This window comes from Hylaeus anthracinus, unplaced genomic scaffold (assembly GCF_026225885.1).
Source record: "Hylaeus anthracinus isolate JK02 unplaced genomic scaffold, UHH_iyHylAnth1.0_haploid 11981, whole genome shotgun sequence".
Lineage (NCBI taxonomy): Eukaryota > Metazoa > Arthropoda > Insecta > Hymenoptera > Colletidae > Hylaeus > Hylaeus anthracinus.
Genome location: NW_026534329.1, coordinates 2,789,113 through 2,806,931, shown reverse-complemented (window position 1 = coordinate 2,806,931; position 17,819 = coordinate 2,789,113). Strand labels below are relative to the sequence as shown.

Here is a 17,819-nt window from a genome sequence, read left to right as displayed (position 1 = left end):
TCGGTTCCAGCTCCCGGATCGCGTTTCATTCTCCTCCGTAACATCGATTTTCCTTCGCTTCAGTTCGCGCTCCTTTGTTTTCATACTTCTTCGACAGAAATAAGAAACTGTAAGCAGAAACCATCGAACCGAGGATATCATTTCTCTCTTAAGAATTCTTGAGCAGCGGAGCGGCTCAGTTTTTCTTTGTTCTTTTTAAGTAAAGGATAAAGGTTACTTGGGATTTCATGAGTATGAAATGGAAAACATGTATTTGATTGAATGTGAAACGTTTGAAAACATTTTGTCCGTGCAGCCGAAGTTCGACGTTGAAAAGTATGAGATCATTCATGAAGCTGGGGAAACAGAGGCCATCCAGGGCTCGATCCTGCGACAGCGGCTCGGAAACTAAAGAGTTACTCGAAAGAAGAGACTCGAGTTGTGCAACTTCCAACGAACCCTCGAGAACGAACTCGATGACTTCTTTAGAAACGAACGCCTCCGACTACGACAGCCAGGTCGATGTTAATTCGTCGGAGGTACTGGACGCGATCGTCAAACCAACGAAAAAAGCAAAACCCAAGGTTCGATAGATCTTAATAATCCTGATCATTTTCATATAAAAATAATCTCCTTCTGTTATTGTCTCATGGTAAAACTACTTTGGAATAGCCTGCTTTGTCTCAGCCATAATGTTTGTTTTCGTTCGAATTTACGTTTTTCTCAACAAAGGACGTGTTCAACTGTAGTCATGCATATGATAACACGTACATTGAAACTATTTAAAAATCGAAAGTTAATATATATTGCGATATAGACCAGGATTTGAAATTTACCAATCGAAAGGCAATTATCGTCGCGCAGTTCGTGTTTTCATTTCCATTAGACAGAAAAGCGTGGAATGGACGTTAATAATTGTCGTCGATTTGTCGACGTTTCCGCGATATTCTCCGGGATCGCGTGGAAGGGTCGTTAACGTATTCCATAGGGACGCCGTCGAATGGAAATTTACAAATGGAAGAAATGGAGAGCGGTCGAGAGCTCGCCATCGAGTTGCACCAGTAAGGGAAAGGAAATAAATAAATTGCCCGACGAATTGCACTACGAACTCTGCATAAGAATCCGCTCGTTTGTCTTCGACCCGGAGAGTATCGACGTCACTTAATTACTTTTTTCTATCCCGGAATCGACGATCATACGATGCGTGAGCAAACTTTTACTGCGATACGATTAACATTTTTACGGTTGAATAACATATTAGGTGTAGACATTAATTCTGTGTGTCTATATTCAATCGTTCATAACTATAGTTTTAGTAAAAATATCTCTATTATCATTAAATTATCAATTTTCTAAGTTCTCAACATGTTTTCCAATATAACGAGAGACGTCCTTAAGTGAATCGGTATTTAAAATACGCCAGAAAATTTTGTCCCAGAAAGTTTCGCGTCCAGCAAAATCGATGTACTCGAACAACGCCAATGGGTGATTACTTATTGGGTATCGGTTTTACACATTTGATACTGTGAAATTAATCGGTGATCGCTGAAAACAATGGTGTCTGTGTTCTAGTGTCCTTGTATAATGACATAGATGGTTGTGTTACGAATACTCGTTTCTAACATCTTGTATCTCTACGATTTCGCTGTTGGAACTTGTGTTCTACAGACCACGGACACCGGGCAAACTGCGTTAAAGGCGCAGGACTATCAAGTCTGCATTACCATAATCGAAGCGAGACAGTTAGCGGGCTTGAACATGGATCCGGTCGTTTGCGTTCAAATCGGGGATCAACGAAAATATACCAGCGTCAAGGAATCTACAAACTGTCCGTACTACAACGAAGTAAGCTTTATTTTCGAAAAACTCGGTCCATGAATAACGTTAAAGCTACATTCTTTATCCAGAGACACACCGTATACGAACGTGAATTTATACATCACATAAACTCGAAACGAAACGGCAGCCCTCGAATTTCGTTGATTGGTATATCAGACCTGGGCAAGTTTTAATTAAAATGAAAATACGAAATAATTTATTTTGGATTTTTTTCCATTACAGTTATTTGAAAAAAAAATAATATCAATTAATTAGAAATAACAACTATTTCCAATAAAGAATTATTTCGTTATTCTTTCATTTCGGATTTTTTATTTTCTGATGTTACACTTTCGAAAAATTTGTTTCATAATTGGATAACCATTTCATATATACAGGTCACCCTGCTGGTTCCAGCTTGTGCACAGTTCAAGTATATTCATTTCACAATTATTAATTTTACAAATATATTAAACAATTATTTCAAATATTTGTAAAATAAAATAATACGTTATTTGAAATAATATTCCAAGAAATGTTATTTCAAAAATGATCGGAGATATGAAAATAATTACGAAATAATTCAACGTGTTATGCTCAGGCCTGATTGGCATAATTATTATAGAAATACACACGTAATTGTCATTTAAAATGATTATTCCTTTAAAATAACGTACGTGCGTTTCTATTCCAGTACTTTGTCTTCGACTTTCACATGCCGCCCGTGATGCTTTTCGACAAAATAATCACGCTTTCGGTAAGTAGAATCAAAATTATCGTTGATTTATCGTCGCTGCTCCTTATAGAAGTTAGGAAGCCGATCGCTTCGGTAGGCATTTAGCCAATTAGTCTACGTCGATACTTTTCACAAATATCGTAACGCGCCGCCAGTAAATTGCTAACCGCGCTTAGCTTAATTACAATGTTTTCGGTAGTCGAAAGCATCAGGTGTTGACTCGTAAATTGCTTTTTTTTTATCAATAAATCTTGTAATCGCAATGAGCGTCACGTGGTATGATTCATTTAAGAAGAATCTAAGCTTCGGTTGCGCCTTGAAGCGATAAAAACGAGTCTAAACGATAAATTGGAATTGCTCGAAGAGCAACAAAACACGCGCAGCCACTCTCCTTGATAGAAAAGTGATTCCGGATTTCCCGAGTGTAAATTCTCAAATAAACGTAGCAACGGTACACTCCGGTTCTATAAACAGTCAATTGAAAACGTAACTCTACCGCAAGTGGGTCTTGACTCGGGCGAATTTATCGAATGCGTTATTGCAAAGGCAATATCGACTCGAGTATTATTGTTTCTTAATTAATATACGTGTTCGTTGAATAGTATGCTCCTCTCTTAAATAATATTTTCACGCCAAGCAACAATACATATGAATATTACTATATTTATCGTTTGAAATGTGTCGATTACCGGTGACGTTGTATTTAAGGGAATAAATGCTCTCACCTGTCATTAAGACACGTGAGAAGCAAATAATTTGAACGACGCATGATCGTGAGAAGAAATGATCGCGTTCAAGTATCCAAAATATTTATTAATTTCTCTAAGCGTTTTCTTTCATTAATATTGAAAACTGTTTCAACCTTGCTTTTTATCTATTTCATGAGATAAATCTCTCGAACGCGATGATACCTTTCCATGAATCTGAAAAGTAAGAGTAGAGATAGATCGTGATACGCGAAAGTAATTACGCATGCTTGCTCGATCAAAAGTGAAAAGGATAGTTTTGCGTACAAACAGAAGCAAGAAGAGGTGACGACGATATGAAAATTCTAAGGAATATCCGACGTTTCTGCTTAAAAATATTTGTAATATTTATCGAAATAATTTTGTTAGTATTAACGAAGAGGTGGTTCGCAAAAACGAAAGAGGCGGAGTTTACGTGTTCGGTGTTAATAGGAAAGAGAAATGAATACAGGTTACTCGAAGTGAAAAAACCTTCTACTGGTACGCAGGTGCAGCAATCGCGGAATCTCTTACGCGCTAATCTAACGCTGGGCAGCTTTAAATTAGACATCGCGACCGTGTGGGCACAACCAGGTACAATTTTTCAACCGTCCGAAAGTGACGCTAAAATCTACTTTTCGATCATTAATTAAATGTCTCTCATTTTCTATCAAGACCGCGCGCGCGCGCGGTAAGAAACGAGCGAAAAGTAACACAGACAAACACGTGATAAAAGACGACAGGATGTTATTCCGTAGTATTTAACCTTATTTTCAAATAATCATAGTTAAAAAAAAGAGTGTTGACAAAATTCAAACGTTCGTCACTTTTTATTTTTGTCCTGTACTATCATGTACAGAAGCATTTACATTCCCCAAGTATTTATTATGTAAAATAAAAATTCATAAAAAAGATTCGTATTTACACTGTTTTTTTCCCCTATAGTTTGGTAAATAAAAAAATGACCGGTTTGAAATAACGCGGTGCAGGGTACAGAGAATAAACGGGAAACCCAATATTCCGTTTTAATCTGATACAAATAATATTTTTACATTGTATTCGTTATGCTCCGGACGTGGCGCGTTATAAACATTACGTTTTACGTTGCCAGTGACTTTTAGCGCGAATTGAGCTTCATAATAAACTTTAAATACGTTCGATCGACATAAAATTTAAATATCGTTTATTTGTGTTCCAAGGTAATTAATTGGATCTCGCGTTGCAAAAATAGAACGTAATGCGAACGTTACTGGCATTTACGCTGCCGCTTGCGATGTAAGTGATTAAATTAAGAATTCTGGAAAATTGTGCAATCAAGCGTGAGGTTGAACAATATGCATTTTCAATCGGGAATAAGAATTTCTACAGAAAGCCAGTGACGATGAGTTGAAATTCTTGATACACGTGATATCGATGATAAAATTGTAAAGCTGCCGAAGAGACGGACGAAAAAATCGAATAAATAAATACTCGTGACGAATAATCGTTGCAAACTCTCACGTTCCGCTTCTCATTTTTATCTCGTACCTTTTCAGCGCATGCCTTCTTCAAACCTTTTGTATATATGCACATCGCTTTCTATTAGGTTTAGAAGTTAATTCTGTGCCTCTATACACTTGTAATCCTAAGAAATATTTACCAATTGTTTCGTTGCGATAAAGTACCAATGAAACATACGGATTTTATTTTAGATATACACAGAATCATTTTCTACACCTTATATTATATCCAAAGCATGCCGCTTCTGTCGCATGGAACTACATATTACGATAATTCTTACGATCGAATATATCCTTAATGGAAGAAACGAGTAACTTATCATTCTTTTCTGCAGTGTTTGTTCTGCAGACAAATTAACAAGCTTAAAAGTAGACTGATCGTGTTAGATATCGGTTAATTCTTCCATTCCCACTATAGTTATATTCAGAATTAGTAGTATTAACCTAATCTGAGCATGAGTTCACATCGTTAATACGAATATCTAATTAGAACAGATTTTCATCGGAAGCGAATGACTGCAGGAGTTGCATCTTCCTACACGTTCATATATCACCCCATTGAATGGTGTCTTACGATTATTCATGAAACGTTTCTTCGCTTCGACTCTCTTGTTTCTTTGTGCGTCGTTATTTAATAAGAGACACGGTCTCACAAAATTGTCTGGTCCGTAGATCACCAGTTTTACCATAAATGGGCGTTGCTAACGGACCCAGACGACGTGGCTGGTGGTCCAAAGGGCTACCTAAAGTGCGATATAAGCGTGATCGGAAAAGGCGACACCGTGAAAATACCTCCGAAGAGCGAAAAAGACGAAGACGACATCGAGGGGAATCTGTTGCTTCCGGATGGCGTGCCTATCGAGAGGCAAAGGGCGAAGTTCATCGTTAAAGTTTACAGAGCCGACGGTTTACCGAAAATGAACAGCAGCATCATGGCGAACGTGAAGAAGGCCTTCACGGGGGAGGTCAAGGATCTCGTCGATCCTTACGTTCAAGTGTCCTTTGCTGGATTGACCGTAAGATCGGTGAAACTTTTTCAAGCTTTTGACGAGATTTCGCATAATATGATAAGTGGCATAATGATTTGTAGAACAACCTGCTATTACAACAAAATCTACGATCGCAATTGGCGATCGTAGATTTTTCATTTTCGTTTCCGACATCGCTGTTTGTGTAAACGAAAAAAAAAAAAACTTGTTATCTATCTCTCATATAATTCAGGGTAAGACGAGCGTTAAGAGGCACAGTTACGCGCCGGTTTGGAACGAACAGATCGTTTTCACGGAAATGTTTCCACCCCTCTGTCAAAGGATTAAAATTCAGCTATGCGACAACGACCCGGTTCACGCCACCGTAATTGGCACGCATTTCGTCGATCTGAAGCAAATTAGCAACGACGGCGAAAGGGGATTCCTACCCACGTTTGGGCCAGCGTTTATTCATTTCTACGGAAGCATTAGGGATTACAGCCTCATAGACGAACACTCGACGCTGAACACGGGACTGGGCGAAGGAATCTCTTACAGAGCAAGGTTTTCTTAATCGAGCTGTTCACTGCACGAATCGATTAACTCCACTTGTTGAAAAATCTTTAATTCAAGTGCCAAAGAACTTGGTGTAGTCATATCTTTATATATTTCAAATAACTTTCCTGAAAAGGAAAGAACTCTTTTCAATATTTATTTAAATTTATATTATACAGGGAATTTTAAGAAACATTATTGCATCGCAATAGTCAACTTTTTGTTTAACGGAGTTAATCGATTTGTGCAATGAATGGCTCAATTAAACATTCTAAAATGTTTCTTTTTCTCATTGTATCCTATAGATGGTGTTAGGTACCGTTGTTTAATTTTTCACTGAAACGACTCGTACTTGTCACATTCCAGATTATTAATAGCGATCAGAACGGAAATAAGTGATAACGTTGAGATGACTCCATCGGAGGTCGAAGTGGAACCAACTGTGATCGTCAACGAAACTGCTTACGCGAGGAACGAGGAGTTTTTCCTCTTCTCCGCGATAATGGACGCCACAATGATCGACAAGAAACTCGGCGACAAACCGATGTACTTTGAAATATCGATAGGAAACGCGGGGAACGCCTTGGACGGTCACAACGAAAGCTCCAAAGTTAGTTTCGTACATATCGACAACTTATAAAATTAAAAAATATACCATATTAAAGCGTGATAGCAGATGTTTATGTTGAAATCGATTTACAGATCAAAATTGCTTTGGTTTCAATTAAAACGGATGTAGGAAGTATCGAAATAATATGATTAAAATTTTAATATACAAAATTTGCACACTAGATGGCAAAACGCTGTTGATAATGAAGGCGTTCGGATTTGTCGTTTTTAGATGTGCGAGATAGGGCCGAAGAGCGGGACAAGCGGAGAGCAAGAGGAGTTGCTGGAGGTGTTGAGCGGATCCTGGCAGAGCACCACTCCAGCATGCAAACCGATGACCCACGACAAGACTTATTATTTTTTACCATACTGGGACGACAAGCCTTGTCTCCATGTTCGAAGTATTTGGCCAGATTACAGGCGTAGAATGTACAACAGCAATATAATTAGCAAAATCGCCGACAAGCTGGTAAGTGGAAGACGTAAATCTCAGAGCCATTTTGAAATGAAATCAACGACGATCACGAAGACCTTCTCGAGGTTCGATATCGATCGACAATGGACGCGTTACGGCATTACACCGTCGTTTCTTCGACTTTGATTTAGGAAGAAGGTCTTTCGGAGGCACAACTGCACGCAGACGATTCCTCGAGCGAGAAAATCTTGAAATCCGCTCTCGAGGAATTGAGCAGCAACTGCAATCGATACGTCAGCATCAGCAAGTCGTGTCTCACCGGGCCAGGGGTTGGGAAAACGAAGCTCGACAAGGAGAGAATGAAACTCTGTCAAAGGGAATTGGAGAATATAGGAATCATGGGGAGAAACCTTAAAGCGGTTGTCACTAAAAGTAGCTTCAAGGAAAGATTCAAGACGGCTCAGGGTTACTTGCAAAAGTTAAAATTTCTCGTCGAAGATGTGAGTATCATACGAACCTAGCTTCTTAGATCAGTCCTATAAATATTTGTAAATAATAATAGGTTATAGTAGTAAGTAATAGAAAAATTTATTTGGCAATGTGAAACTCGTTTAATATAAAACCCTGTCTTATAATTTCAGCCTCAAGATTCTTTACCCGATGTCTTCATTTGGGTAATTAGCGCAGGACGACGAGTGGCTTATCAAAGAATACCAGGAAGGGAACTGATTTACTCGATCGTTGACGAGGAATGCGGCAGATACTGTGGCAAAGTGCAAACCATGTTTCTCAAAGTATGTTATGACGTTGTCTGATTAGCCACCGTCTGATACCACTTACACAAAAATATGTCTGCCAGCAAATTTATCTTACGTTAAACGGATAGCTTCCAGGAAAGAAAAAGTTCGGACCTTCCGGCTGGGCGATACAGACGAAGCTGCAAATTTACATGTGGCTGGGTATCTTGAAGCACAAGAAGTACTTTATCCAAGGCTTGCCGAAAGGATACGAACTCAGCCATGAATTGAAGAACGTCGACAGGCCGCGAGCGTTACCACCCACTATTATACATTACGTTGACAAACACGTGCGTGTCTGATGCGTAAATACCTTTCCGATGCAGTCACTTGGTATCCATCCATTGAAAAATAATGTTGTTCTCTTTAAAAGGAAGTCGGGTCCAAAAGGGTCAAGCAAAGATGAGAAATTGAAATAATTTGTCGAATTTCAATTATAGTATTTACACATGAATATATTTACAATTACAAATTCATTTGGAAAATTGAAGCATTCGTTTAAATTAGACAAATTTCTTTAATAAATACAGAGGGTACGAATACTTATGGGATTAACTGTAGATTCGTAGAAACAAATTTTACATAATTTAACGACTTCCATCACCCTCCGAAAACAGAATTTTTCCCCAAGTGCACCGGCGCACTTGCAGTATGCAGTTACACTTTCTCAAGTAATTTTGTAATAATTATTGAGTAGAAGTTTCAGCTGAGAGCGCACATGTATCAAGCCCGATCTTTGATCGGCAGCGACGCATCCGGTCTATCGGATCCATTCGCGAGAGTAATCTGCGGTGAGTTTTGCAAGTCCACGCAAGTGATAGACGAAACTCTGAGTCCCACGTGGGACGAGCTGCTTCTCTTCGACGATATCTTGATCTACGGCACCGACGAAGAGATTAAAAAGGATCCACCGTCGATCGTCATCGAGATCTTCGACCAAGATAAAGTGGTGCGTCAGAGCTGTAATTTTTCTCGAATTTCAATCTCCCTTTTCGTTCGTATATCGCGATATTGTGTTTCTTATGTTATTGTAATTCTCTTTTTACAGAGTCATTTTGTATCTACGGACATAACACTGCATGAGGGCTCTGCTTTAACAGTTTGTATACAACATACGACATATAGATATCAAATTACACTATTAACCACACGCCACAACACTCTACCCTTGTAGACATCAAACATACGCACAACACGACACGCTTTCACATTTCGCTATTCGCTATCGGCTGCACGACGATTACGATAGAAGTAAGCACAGCGTAAGAATATCGTTTGTATGTTTCGACCCTGATTTTAGTTCTTTTTCGGTTCATCGGTATTACTTAAGAGAGGTCCCCGCCACGAAAACTAGCTACCAGTAGTTATTCAGACAAAATTTTGAAGGATAAAATGACAAAAAAATCTTGTCGAACGAGTAAAATGCTCGATGATAGTTAAAAACAAATCACTCCCCCTGTGTGTGCATAATTCGACTTGTGGATGAAATTAGAAGTTCGTGGAGATCGGTTGAGAAGAACACGGGACGTTCTAGGGCAAGTCGGAATACATAGGACGAGCAGTCGCGCGACCTCACGTGAAGCTCGCCTCGGAAACTTACACGCCACCAGAATTTCCTCCATCTTTGGAGTGGTACGACGTGACCAGAGGCGCAGCGAGGGCGGGCGAGCTTCTTGCAGTTTTCGAATTGCTCGAGTATCCTTCCACCAGAGATTATGGCTTTCCAACGCTGCCGGACCCGAAGGAAAGAACGATTCAATCGCACGCCGTTGCTCAGGACCAAGGACCTATTCTTCCAGTTCCTATTGGCATTCGACCAACCCTCTCCAAATATCGGTGAGACCTCCCACGTTCTCCAAAGGCTTTCCTAATTCTTTCCATTACTCTGGACTTAATTTGTAATTTTTAGCTCTTTTGGGATTATCGATGAAAAGATAACTTTTTGCAAAGAAAATAAAATTATATAAAAGTTTGACATTCGAGTATTTGTTCAATAACATACAATTTTAAAATTCCTTTAAGAATAAAAAATATCGATTGAACTCCTTTGATCACACACTATAGACTGTCAACAAAGCAATTCCTTTAGGGACACGAGTCAAAGGTTCATTTATCAATAATAGATGTTTATTTACAGTAACATACAAGACGACATTCTAAAATGCCGGATAAAAATGAGCATTTAACTTTGTACTTTGTTTTACACCACAGAATCGAGGTTTTGTTTTGGGGCTTGCGAGATCTGAAGAGGGTACATTTATTAACCGTGGACAAGCCGCGCGTGGACGTCGAGTGCGCTGGTCACATCCTTTATTCCTCCGTGATACCGAATGCAAAGAAGAATCCGAATTTCAATACGCCGATCAAGTTCTTGGAGCTGGAGCTACCGGAACAGGAACTTTATCGGCCACCGTTGACAATCAGAGCGGTGGACTGCAGAAGCTTTGGCAGATACACCCTCGTTGGCACGCATACGATCAATTCTATTCACAAGTACATGTACTGTCCGCAAACGAAGAGAGCGAAGGACGCTGAAGAGAGGAAAAAGAATCTTTATCAGTTGCAACAATATACAGGTGATGTATACGCATAACTCTTATTTCATTCTAATAATTATTGGGTGTATAAATTTATTCCGTGTCTTTCTAAAGTAAATTCACTATTTATTTGCAAAGAAAAGACAAAAGACTTTTAATCTTCCTTCAGTCACGCATTCGAAGATACATTGATTATAAAAAACAAAATGTAGAAGCAATCATCTAGTAGATGAAATTCTTTATCAGCTTCTGTTTCATTTTAACGTAGGCTTCGACGCGTCGAAAACGAAGTACCAGCAGACATCTCTACCAGAGTCCCTGGCAGATCTCGAATTCAATTGCGGAGACACGATCATTACCTTGGGTTTAGACCCAGGATGGCCAACGAAGAAAGACAAAACGGAGCAAAACATACGAAAGAAGCAAAGCCTGGTTTACGATGGGAGCACTGGTAAGCTTGCCATTTCTCTCGAACGAGATGGGAAGTAAACGGAAAAACGTGGGCTTATTTTTCCAGGGGATTTCTCAGTCTTCGAGGACGAGGACGGCTGCCAGGACTGGTGGACGAAGTACTTTGCCTCCGTCGAAGCGATGATAGAGGAAAACAAGGAACTCCGTAAAGAGAAATCAATTTTTCAAACTCAATCGAACGGCACCGCTTCGATGTACATGGAGGAGAGTTACAATCAAAGTCAAGGGAACGTCTCGGGAGAGAAGAGCCCTGGCGTGACGGCGAAGAAACTATTCGGCCTAAAATCGACCGCAAATGCGGCAAGATTCGTCTCGAAACTCAGCCCCAGGCACAGTTGTCGAAAGTTCCCGAAAACAGCTCTTTTGAAAATCTATCCGAACGAGCTGGAGGCTCAGCCAGAGTTCGAACACTTCAAGGAATGGTTGCACACGTTCGAGCTGTATCGTGGCAAGAAAACTGGCGACGAACCCGAAGACGAGTCCCGAATCGTCGGCAGTTTCAAAGGCGCTCTAAAGGTTTACAAGTGGCCACTTCCGAAAGACCTGATTGATCACACGGTGATGGGCTTCGACCCTCAATACGGTTTCTTCCAAGGTGTACCTTCGAACGAACCGATTCACGTACTGGTGCGAGTTTACATCGTCAAAGCAAACGATCTCCACCCGTGCGATTTGAACGGCAAGGCGGATCCTTATGTTGTTCTACAACTGGGTGGCAAGAGGATCAGCGACAAAGAGAATTACGTGTCGAAGCAGCTCAATCCCGTGTTTGGCAAGTACGTGTACGGATTCGCGATAATTCACTCTCGTAGACGCGATTGGAGAAGTAAAATTTGATTTTATTTGGAAGGTGTTTCGAAATAGAGGCGACCTTTCCTCAGGATTCGTTGTTGACTATTCAAGTGCTGGACTGGGATTTGGTAGGCGCCGACGACATGATCGGTGAGACGAAGATTGATTTGGAAAATCGATTTTATAGTAGGCATCGCGCAACTTGCGGTCCAGCCAAAAGATACGACGAGTAAGTTTCCTTTATTTGAAAAGATGGAAGGTCACGGATGATACAAATTTTTGTGGTCCGATTTAATGCGTATGCCATAGTCCATAACATCGTGAAAGATAGTTCCCACTATATTTCAGATCTGGTTACAACAAATGGAGAGACGCCATGAAGCCAACTCAAATTTTATCGAAACTTTGCAAAGAAGGGAAGGTGGATGGTCCAGTGTACTCTCATGGGCAAGTGACAATCGGTAGGAAGACGTTTTCTCTATCGAACGAAGAAATGGAATATTACGTTCACTCCAAAGGCAAGTGGCATTCATTTGCATTCAGATGTCGACTTTTATCTTTCGCAAGTTATTTATTTATGGATATTATTGTATCACTCGTTTAGGCATAGAGGAACACCTTGCGTTGGCAGTTCTTCATCAATGGCATGCTTTCCCGCGAATTGGTTGCGCGTTGGTTCCCGAGCACGTCGAAACACGACCCCTTTACAATCCTGAGAAGCCAGGAATAGAACAGGGAAAGCTAGAATTGTGGGTGGACATGTTCCCCATGGATATGCCTTCGCCAGGACCATCGATCGACATTTCGCCAAGGAAGCCAAAGAGTTACGAGCTCAGGATTATTATTTGGAATACGGACGACGTGGTGTTGGAAGACGATGCTTTCTTCACGGGCGAGAAGATGAGCGATATTTACGTGAAAGGGTACGATGATTTTCTAGGTAAAGTTAATCGGAAGGCAATGTATACAGTACGGATTTTACACGTTTGAACAGATGGTTGAAAGGACCAGAAGATTGCCAATCCACGGATATCCACTATCGATCTCTAACCGGGGAAGGGAATTTCAACTGGCGTTTCATATTTCCGTTTGATTATCTCGTGGCGGAAGAGAAGATTGTCATCAATCGAAAGGAGAGTCTCTTCAGCTGGGACGAGACCGAGTGCAAGATTCCAGCTCGATTAGAATTACAAGTAATGCTGATGTTAAGGGTGTGTTCTGGTTTCCCAGGTTGAAAATACCAATTTCTCAAAAGTTGCAGTTTTAGAGCATTTATTACTTATCGTCAAATACGTCAATTATATAGTCAAAGAGGTTAAACAAACATTTAACGTTGTTTTCTACCGAATTAACAAATTAAATGAAAGTGCATTTGGAAATAAAGATAGCGTCAAGGCTAACGACAAACTTTAAACGCATTGTTCTCAGTGATAGGTGAACCGATTTGCTTAAATCAATGATTTTCTGAAAGAGGATAATTTTTGTGAGAGAATGGGTGTGGACATTGTTTATAATTTTACAAATTTTTCAAGGTTTTGTTTATCTCACTAGCCATCTGGTGGTGAACATGCCGAACTATTTTTCGGAGTATGGTCAGCGCCTCTATCGGAGAAACGCTCAAGTTTGTCCTCGATAATTCCTTTTCTTACAGCTAGATGGCGCCACTTCCGCGGTTTTTTTACCGACATGATGGTAATGCACCGACATTTGACGATAATGTACCGACAGGTCGGTAAAAAACAACGTAACTAGCGCCATCTAGCGTTGGAAAAAGGAATTAATCGAGGACAAACTTGGGCGTTTTCCCGGTGGTGCGCTGATCGGAGGTCGGAATTTTAGTTCGATTTATTCACCGCTAGATGGCCAATTAGATAAATAAAAATTTTTTAAATTTCAAAAATTTTAAGTATTCTGCATTGTCATTCGCTCACAAAAATCATCTTCTCTCAAAAAATCATCAGTTTAAGCATTTTTGATACAACTTAAAACTGTGCAGTAATCTAAAATAATACATACACGTCAAAATACTTTATCGAGTAACTATGAAAACAGTATAAATAAGTAGTTTTACTATTACTTTATCGTTATGGGAAAGTCTTGCTTCAATATTCTTTATCATTTCAACGAAAAAAATTCCAGAAAATCGGCTACAGTTCAATCGTTTGAACCAGAACATCCCCTTACTAAAAGAAACCACTTTTCTTTTTTAGTTTCGTTCGAATTTTGTCTACTTTTGCGATGTTTTTCACAGGTTTGGGACGCGGATCATTTTTCCGCCGATGATTTTCTAGGTGCTATTACCCTCGATTTAAATCGGTTTCCACGTGGTGCGAAAAATAGTAAACTTTGCACGTTGAGTATGTTGAAGACCGACGGATCCGTGCCAATGGTAAACATTTTCAAACAGAAACGGATAAAAGGCTGGTGGCCCTTCTATGTGAAAAAAGAAAACGAAGACATGGAATTAACGGTAAATTTCTTTCTTCATATTCAAATTTATATAGAAGCGTTACTGCGGTTTACGAAAATGTGAATCTACTTCGCGTTGCAAATTTTCGATAGGGAAAAGTCGAGGCTGAGATTCATTTGCTATCCAAAGAGGAAGCTGAGAAAAATCCAGCTGGATTCGGCAGAAACGAACCCGATCCGCTCGATAAACCAAAGTAAGTAACAAAGTGAAATATGCAAATTATATAATATGTTTATTAATTGTCATAAATTACAATTACATTGTACATATATAATTTTCTGGAAAGTTACGTAATATACAACTCAAAGTTATTTTCAGAAATGAATAATCGTAAATATGATAAGTTGAATATTAAATTTCAATTGATAAATGAACATCTACTTATTCTAAAAAATGTCCCACACATTTTTCTTGTTCGTAACTAGTATTTTGTTTCAGTCGGCCCGACGCATCTTTCATGTGGTTCTTAAACCCCTTGAAATCGATTAAATACATCGTGTGGCACAACTACAAATGGGCTATTTTGAAAGCTATCATAACCATCGGTATAGTGGTACTTCTGTTGTTGTTCTTTTACGCTATACCGGGTTATTCTGTTAAAAAATTGTTAGGAGCTTAGGCGTACCGATTTGTATGCTTTAGTCGAACGTAGCTGTATCATTTGGAATATAAAGGACGATATTTTGATAGTAGGGGAGAATTGAATGTATTCGCGTTGTTGTTTATTCTTGCATATAATGTCCAATATTTGAAAAATAATTTTCTTGTTTGATATTATTGAATTCATATCAAGAATTACTTCGTTACCGTACGTTGTAAGTATAATACAGTATACGCGTGATGTAGACATAATGAATTATACGGAATAATAAAAATAAATTATTTTTTTGGATATCTAATATCTACTCGTTTCGCGCTACGCCCCGTCGTACAAATTCCATAGGCCTTAAAAATTACATTTAGCGACTACCTTACATGGCTGGAATATGTTATCATTTTCTAAGCTATTTTTAATAGGAAAAGGAAAAAACAGTTTCAGCTTTAGACAACTACAGCGTTCTTATTAAATTATTACTGTATAGTGGACCAACGATATGGTAGGAAAAGTGGGGTGAGGTGTACATAAATAGTAGTAGAACACATGATTAAGAGCCATTAGATGCAGAACAATATGTGTAATATATAAAATTTTCATGGGGACAATTCATTACGAATATTGTAACCTACATCGTTGTAAATAGATAGCTTAATGTAAATAATATGTAATTAGGAATTAATAAAAATATGAAAATGTAATCAATAAAGGGTTCATTTTTCATAGATCAGCGGACAATATTTCGAATTTATTAACCACGCGTATCTTCGATTCATCGTCCGAAGTATTATTGGAATCGTCGGATTCTTCGTTTGAATCTATTTCCGAATGTTCGTCTGTATCTTCTTCTTCTGAAGACACGGACACTCTTCTACCCTCGTTAACATCTTCTGCTTTATTTCTAGCTTGAATCCACCTCACGAATTCAACTTCAGGATGGTCCTCCCAGTTTTCTGTAAGTTTGTATTTATTACGAAATGCAAACAGATAACCTCTAACCTAAGAAACCTCTAATCTAAGAATATTACCTTTGCTGACACCCCAATTTGGCGGATACACATACATACAAATTTTTCCTTCGAGCGCCATTCTCAACAATGCATTAGCAGCTCTGTATGTATCAGGTCTACCAACCCGTGCAGTTACGAAGTTTCGTTTAATAGCCCAATGCTCGCAAATGTCCATCGCGGACCATGTATCTTCCCTACCCGAATGCTGAAGGTTTAATATTTTCGGTAGATTTACTCTTTCCGCAAGGAATTTAATTGTCGAATAAGGCTCCCTAACTTGAGCTATTGGGAAGGAACCCATTAAAATTTGTAGTTCCTTCGGTACTATCGATGGAAATACTAATCCCGGACAATCGCAGAGACAAACATTTTTCGTAAGGAAAATAGTTTGAAAATGTTTAGTATGTCCAGGTGTGCGCGATACGCTCACAACTTTCTTTCCTAGAATGCGTATAAAAATTTCACATTGGAATATTTCGACAGCGTCGTCTCTAAACTTCAAACATATTAAACCATTAATATTCACCCATTAACGCGTTCATCAACGAGGATTTTCCAACATTTGGACATCCAATACAACCGATAGTCAAGACTCCATTTTTATATTGTTCATGCTTAAAATAACTTGTATCTTCTTTAGTAATAGTAACACTGTCTTTATGATCAATTTCATCTAAACTAAATTCCATTTGCAATTCATCTTGAATTTTTTTATGCCAAGAAGTTAAATCTACTTGATCTCCAACAATTTCATTACAAGTATCTAGTAATTTTTGAGCTCCTTCTGCAGCCATTATTAATTTTCCCTTTCTACGACTCATTTTTAGTCCTTCTGTTTCTGATGTATTACCATGTAAATTGTAAGTAGGATACGAAGTGAACAGTAGAATGTGTAATTTAGGGTACATCTCATGGAAATATTCTTTCCATGCTACTACTAGAGCTGGAGGAGCTAAATCAACTTTGTTCAATATTAAAATCATGTCTTTGTTTAACTCTTTTGTTATATGATGGTACAAATATGGGGGAAACATTAGGACAGTATATCTGATGTCAATAATAAATAATAAAATATCAGACATTTCAAGAACTCTCCATAACTGTCTCCAAGTTTCTAAATTCAATTCAAAATAGCTGATGTTGTCTACTTTTCTCATTTCTTTGAGATATTCCTAAATGCAACAAATTATTAGCCAGTTCTAAAGTTTTACCAATATAAATGTAATTGAAAATTTCAATTGCTTACTGTAAAGTACTTTTGTTCTCTTAGTTCCAACTGTTGTTTTGTCATATTGAAATCCCAAGGTGGTCTTTTGGGCATGTCAATTTCTGATGGGAAGTAATCATCAGAAACTTCTAGTTCTTCGTATGATAAACATTGGATAGTTCTATTAGCATCTTCTCTTCGTTTCATCAATTCTTCCTTAGTTTCTTGGAAGAATTGTAAAGCATACCTATTTTTGGAAGAATTCCCATCTTTCGGTTGCTTATTAATCTTTTGTACACCGTACGCAAAATCATCAATATCATTTGAACTTTCTCCACTGTCTCTACTGTGACTTGCAGCTGTAGATTACAATGTGATATCAATTACTCCAAATCATTAATGTATGAAATTCTTCATTTATAGGTACATTATACGTACTAGACAAAGTTGGATTTTGTCGTTGTTTTTTAATTTGCAATTGTTGTCTCTTTGCTTTACCGCTAAATGGTTTTTTTCTTGTTCCTTGCGGCATATTTCTGTCTATCTTAACCTCGACGTTATAAAAACGTTTTTCATTTATATCAACCTATGTATCACAACTGATGCATCCAAGAAGGAACTGTGCACACTGACAGC

At 38.6% G+C, this 17,819-nt stretch overlaps 3 protein-coding genes across 6 annotated transcripts in view; 1 reads left to right on the top strand and 2 right to left on the bottom strand.

The window, feature by feature from the left end:
• Positions 1-15,693, top strand: part of LOC128885394 (otoferlin-like) — a 27,180-nt gene extending 11,487 nt beyond the window's left edge. For 2 of the 4 annotated variants that reach the window (XM_054139418.1, XM_054139415.1), the window contains 24 exons: positions 296-563; positions 1,648-1,824; positions 2,492-2,554; positions 3,768-3,852; positions 5,430-5,773; positions 5,979-6,289; positions 6,647-6,890; positions 7,122-7,358; positions 7,496-7,804; positions 7,946-8,098; positions 8,191-8,391; positions 8,799-9,050; positions 9,150-9,200; positions 9,636-9,937; positions 10,313-10,677; positions 10,907-11,089; positions 11,156-11,885; positions 11,960-12,130; positions 12,250-12,419; positions 12,506-12,824; positions 12,896-13,094; positions 14,153-14,371; positions 14,464-14,564; positions 14,810-15,693. In XM_054139418.1, coding sequence (XP_053995393.1) covers positions 296-563; positions 1,648-1,824; positions 2,492-2,554; positions 3,768-3,852; positions 5,430-5,773; positions 5,979-6,289; positions 6,647-6,890; positions 7,122-7,358; positions 7,496-7,804; positions 7,946-8,098; positions 8,191-8,391; positions 8,799-9,050; positions 9,150-9,200; positions 9,636-9,937; positions 10,313-10,677; positions 10,907-11,089; positions 11,156-11,885; positions 11,960-12,130; positions 12,250-12,419; positions 12,506-12,824; positions 12,896-13,094; positions 14,153-14,371; positions 14,464-14,564; positions 14,810-14,990 — 5,635 coding nt within the window. In that variant the 3' untranslated portion in view covers positions 14,991-15,693. The remainder of the gene's footprint in view (positions 1-295; positions 564-1,647; positions 1,825-2,491; positions 2,555-3,767; positions 3,853-5,429; positions 5,774-5,978; positions 6,290-6,646; positions 6,891-7,121; positions 7,359-7,495; positions 7,805-7,945; positions 8,099-8,190; positions 8,392-8,798; positions 9,051-9,149; positions 9,201-9,635; positions 9,938-10,312; positions 10,678-10,906; positions 11,090-11,155; positions 11,886-11,959; positions 12,131-12,249; positions 12,420-12,505; positions 12,825-12,895; positions 13,095-14,152; positions 14,372-14,463; positions 14,565-14,809) is intronic. The other 2 variants (XM_054139417.1, XM_054139416.1) reach the window with 2 other exon arrangements.
• LOC128885395 (serine/threonine-protein kinase tricornered) overlaps positions 1-17,819 on the bottom strand; it is a 249,157-nt gene that overhangs the window by 95,410 nt on the left and 135,928 nt on the right. The window lies entirely within an intron of this gene.
• LOC128885396 (guanine nucleotide-binding protein-like 1) lies at positions 15,665-17,819 on the bottom strand. The gene is made up of 5 exons (XM_054139425.1): positions 17,622-17,819; positions 17,223-17,542; positions 16,503-17,148; positions 15,995-16,417; positions 15,665-15,919 (listed from the first exon to the last, which is right to left on the bottom strand). Exons 1-5 carry the CDS (start codon positions 17,713-17,715, stop codon positions 15,687-15,689), a joined length of 1,716 nt encoding a protein of 571 aa, XP_053995400.1. The 5' UTR covers positions 17,716-17,819; the 3' UTR covers positions 15,665-15,686.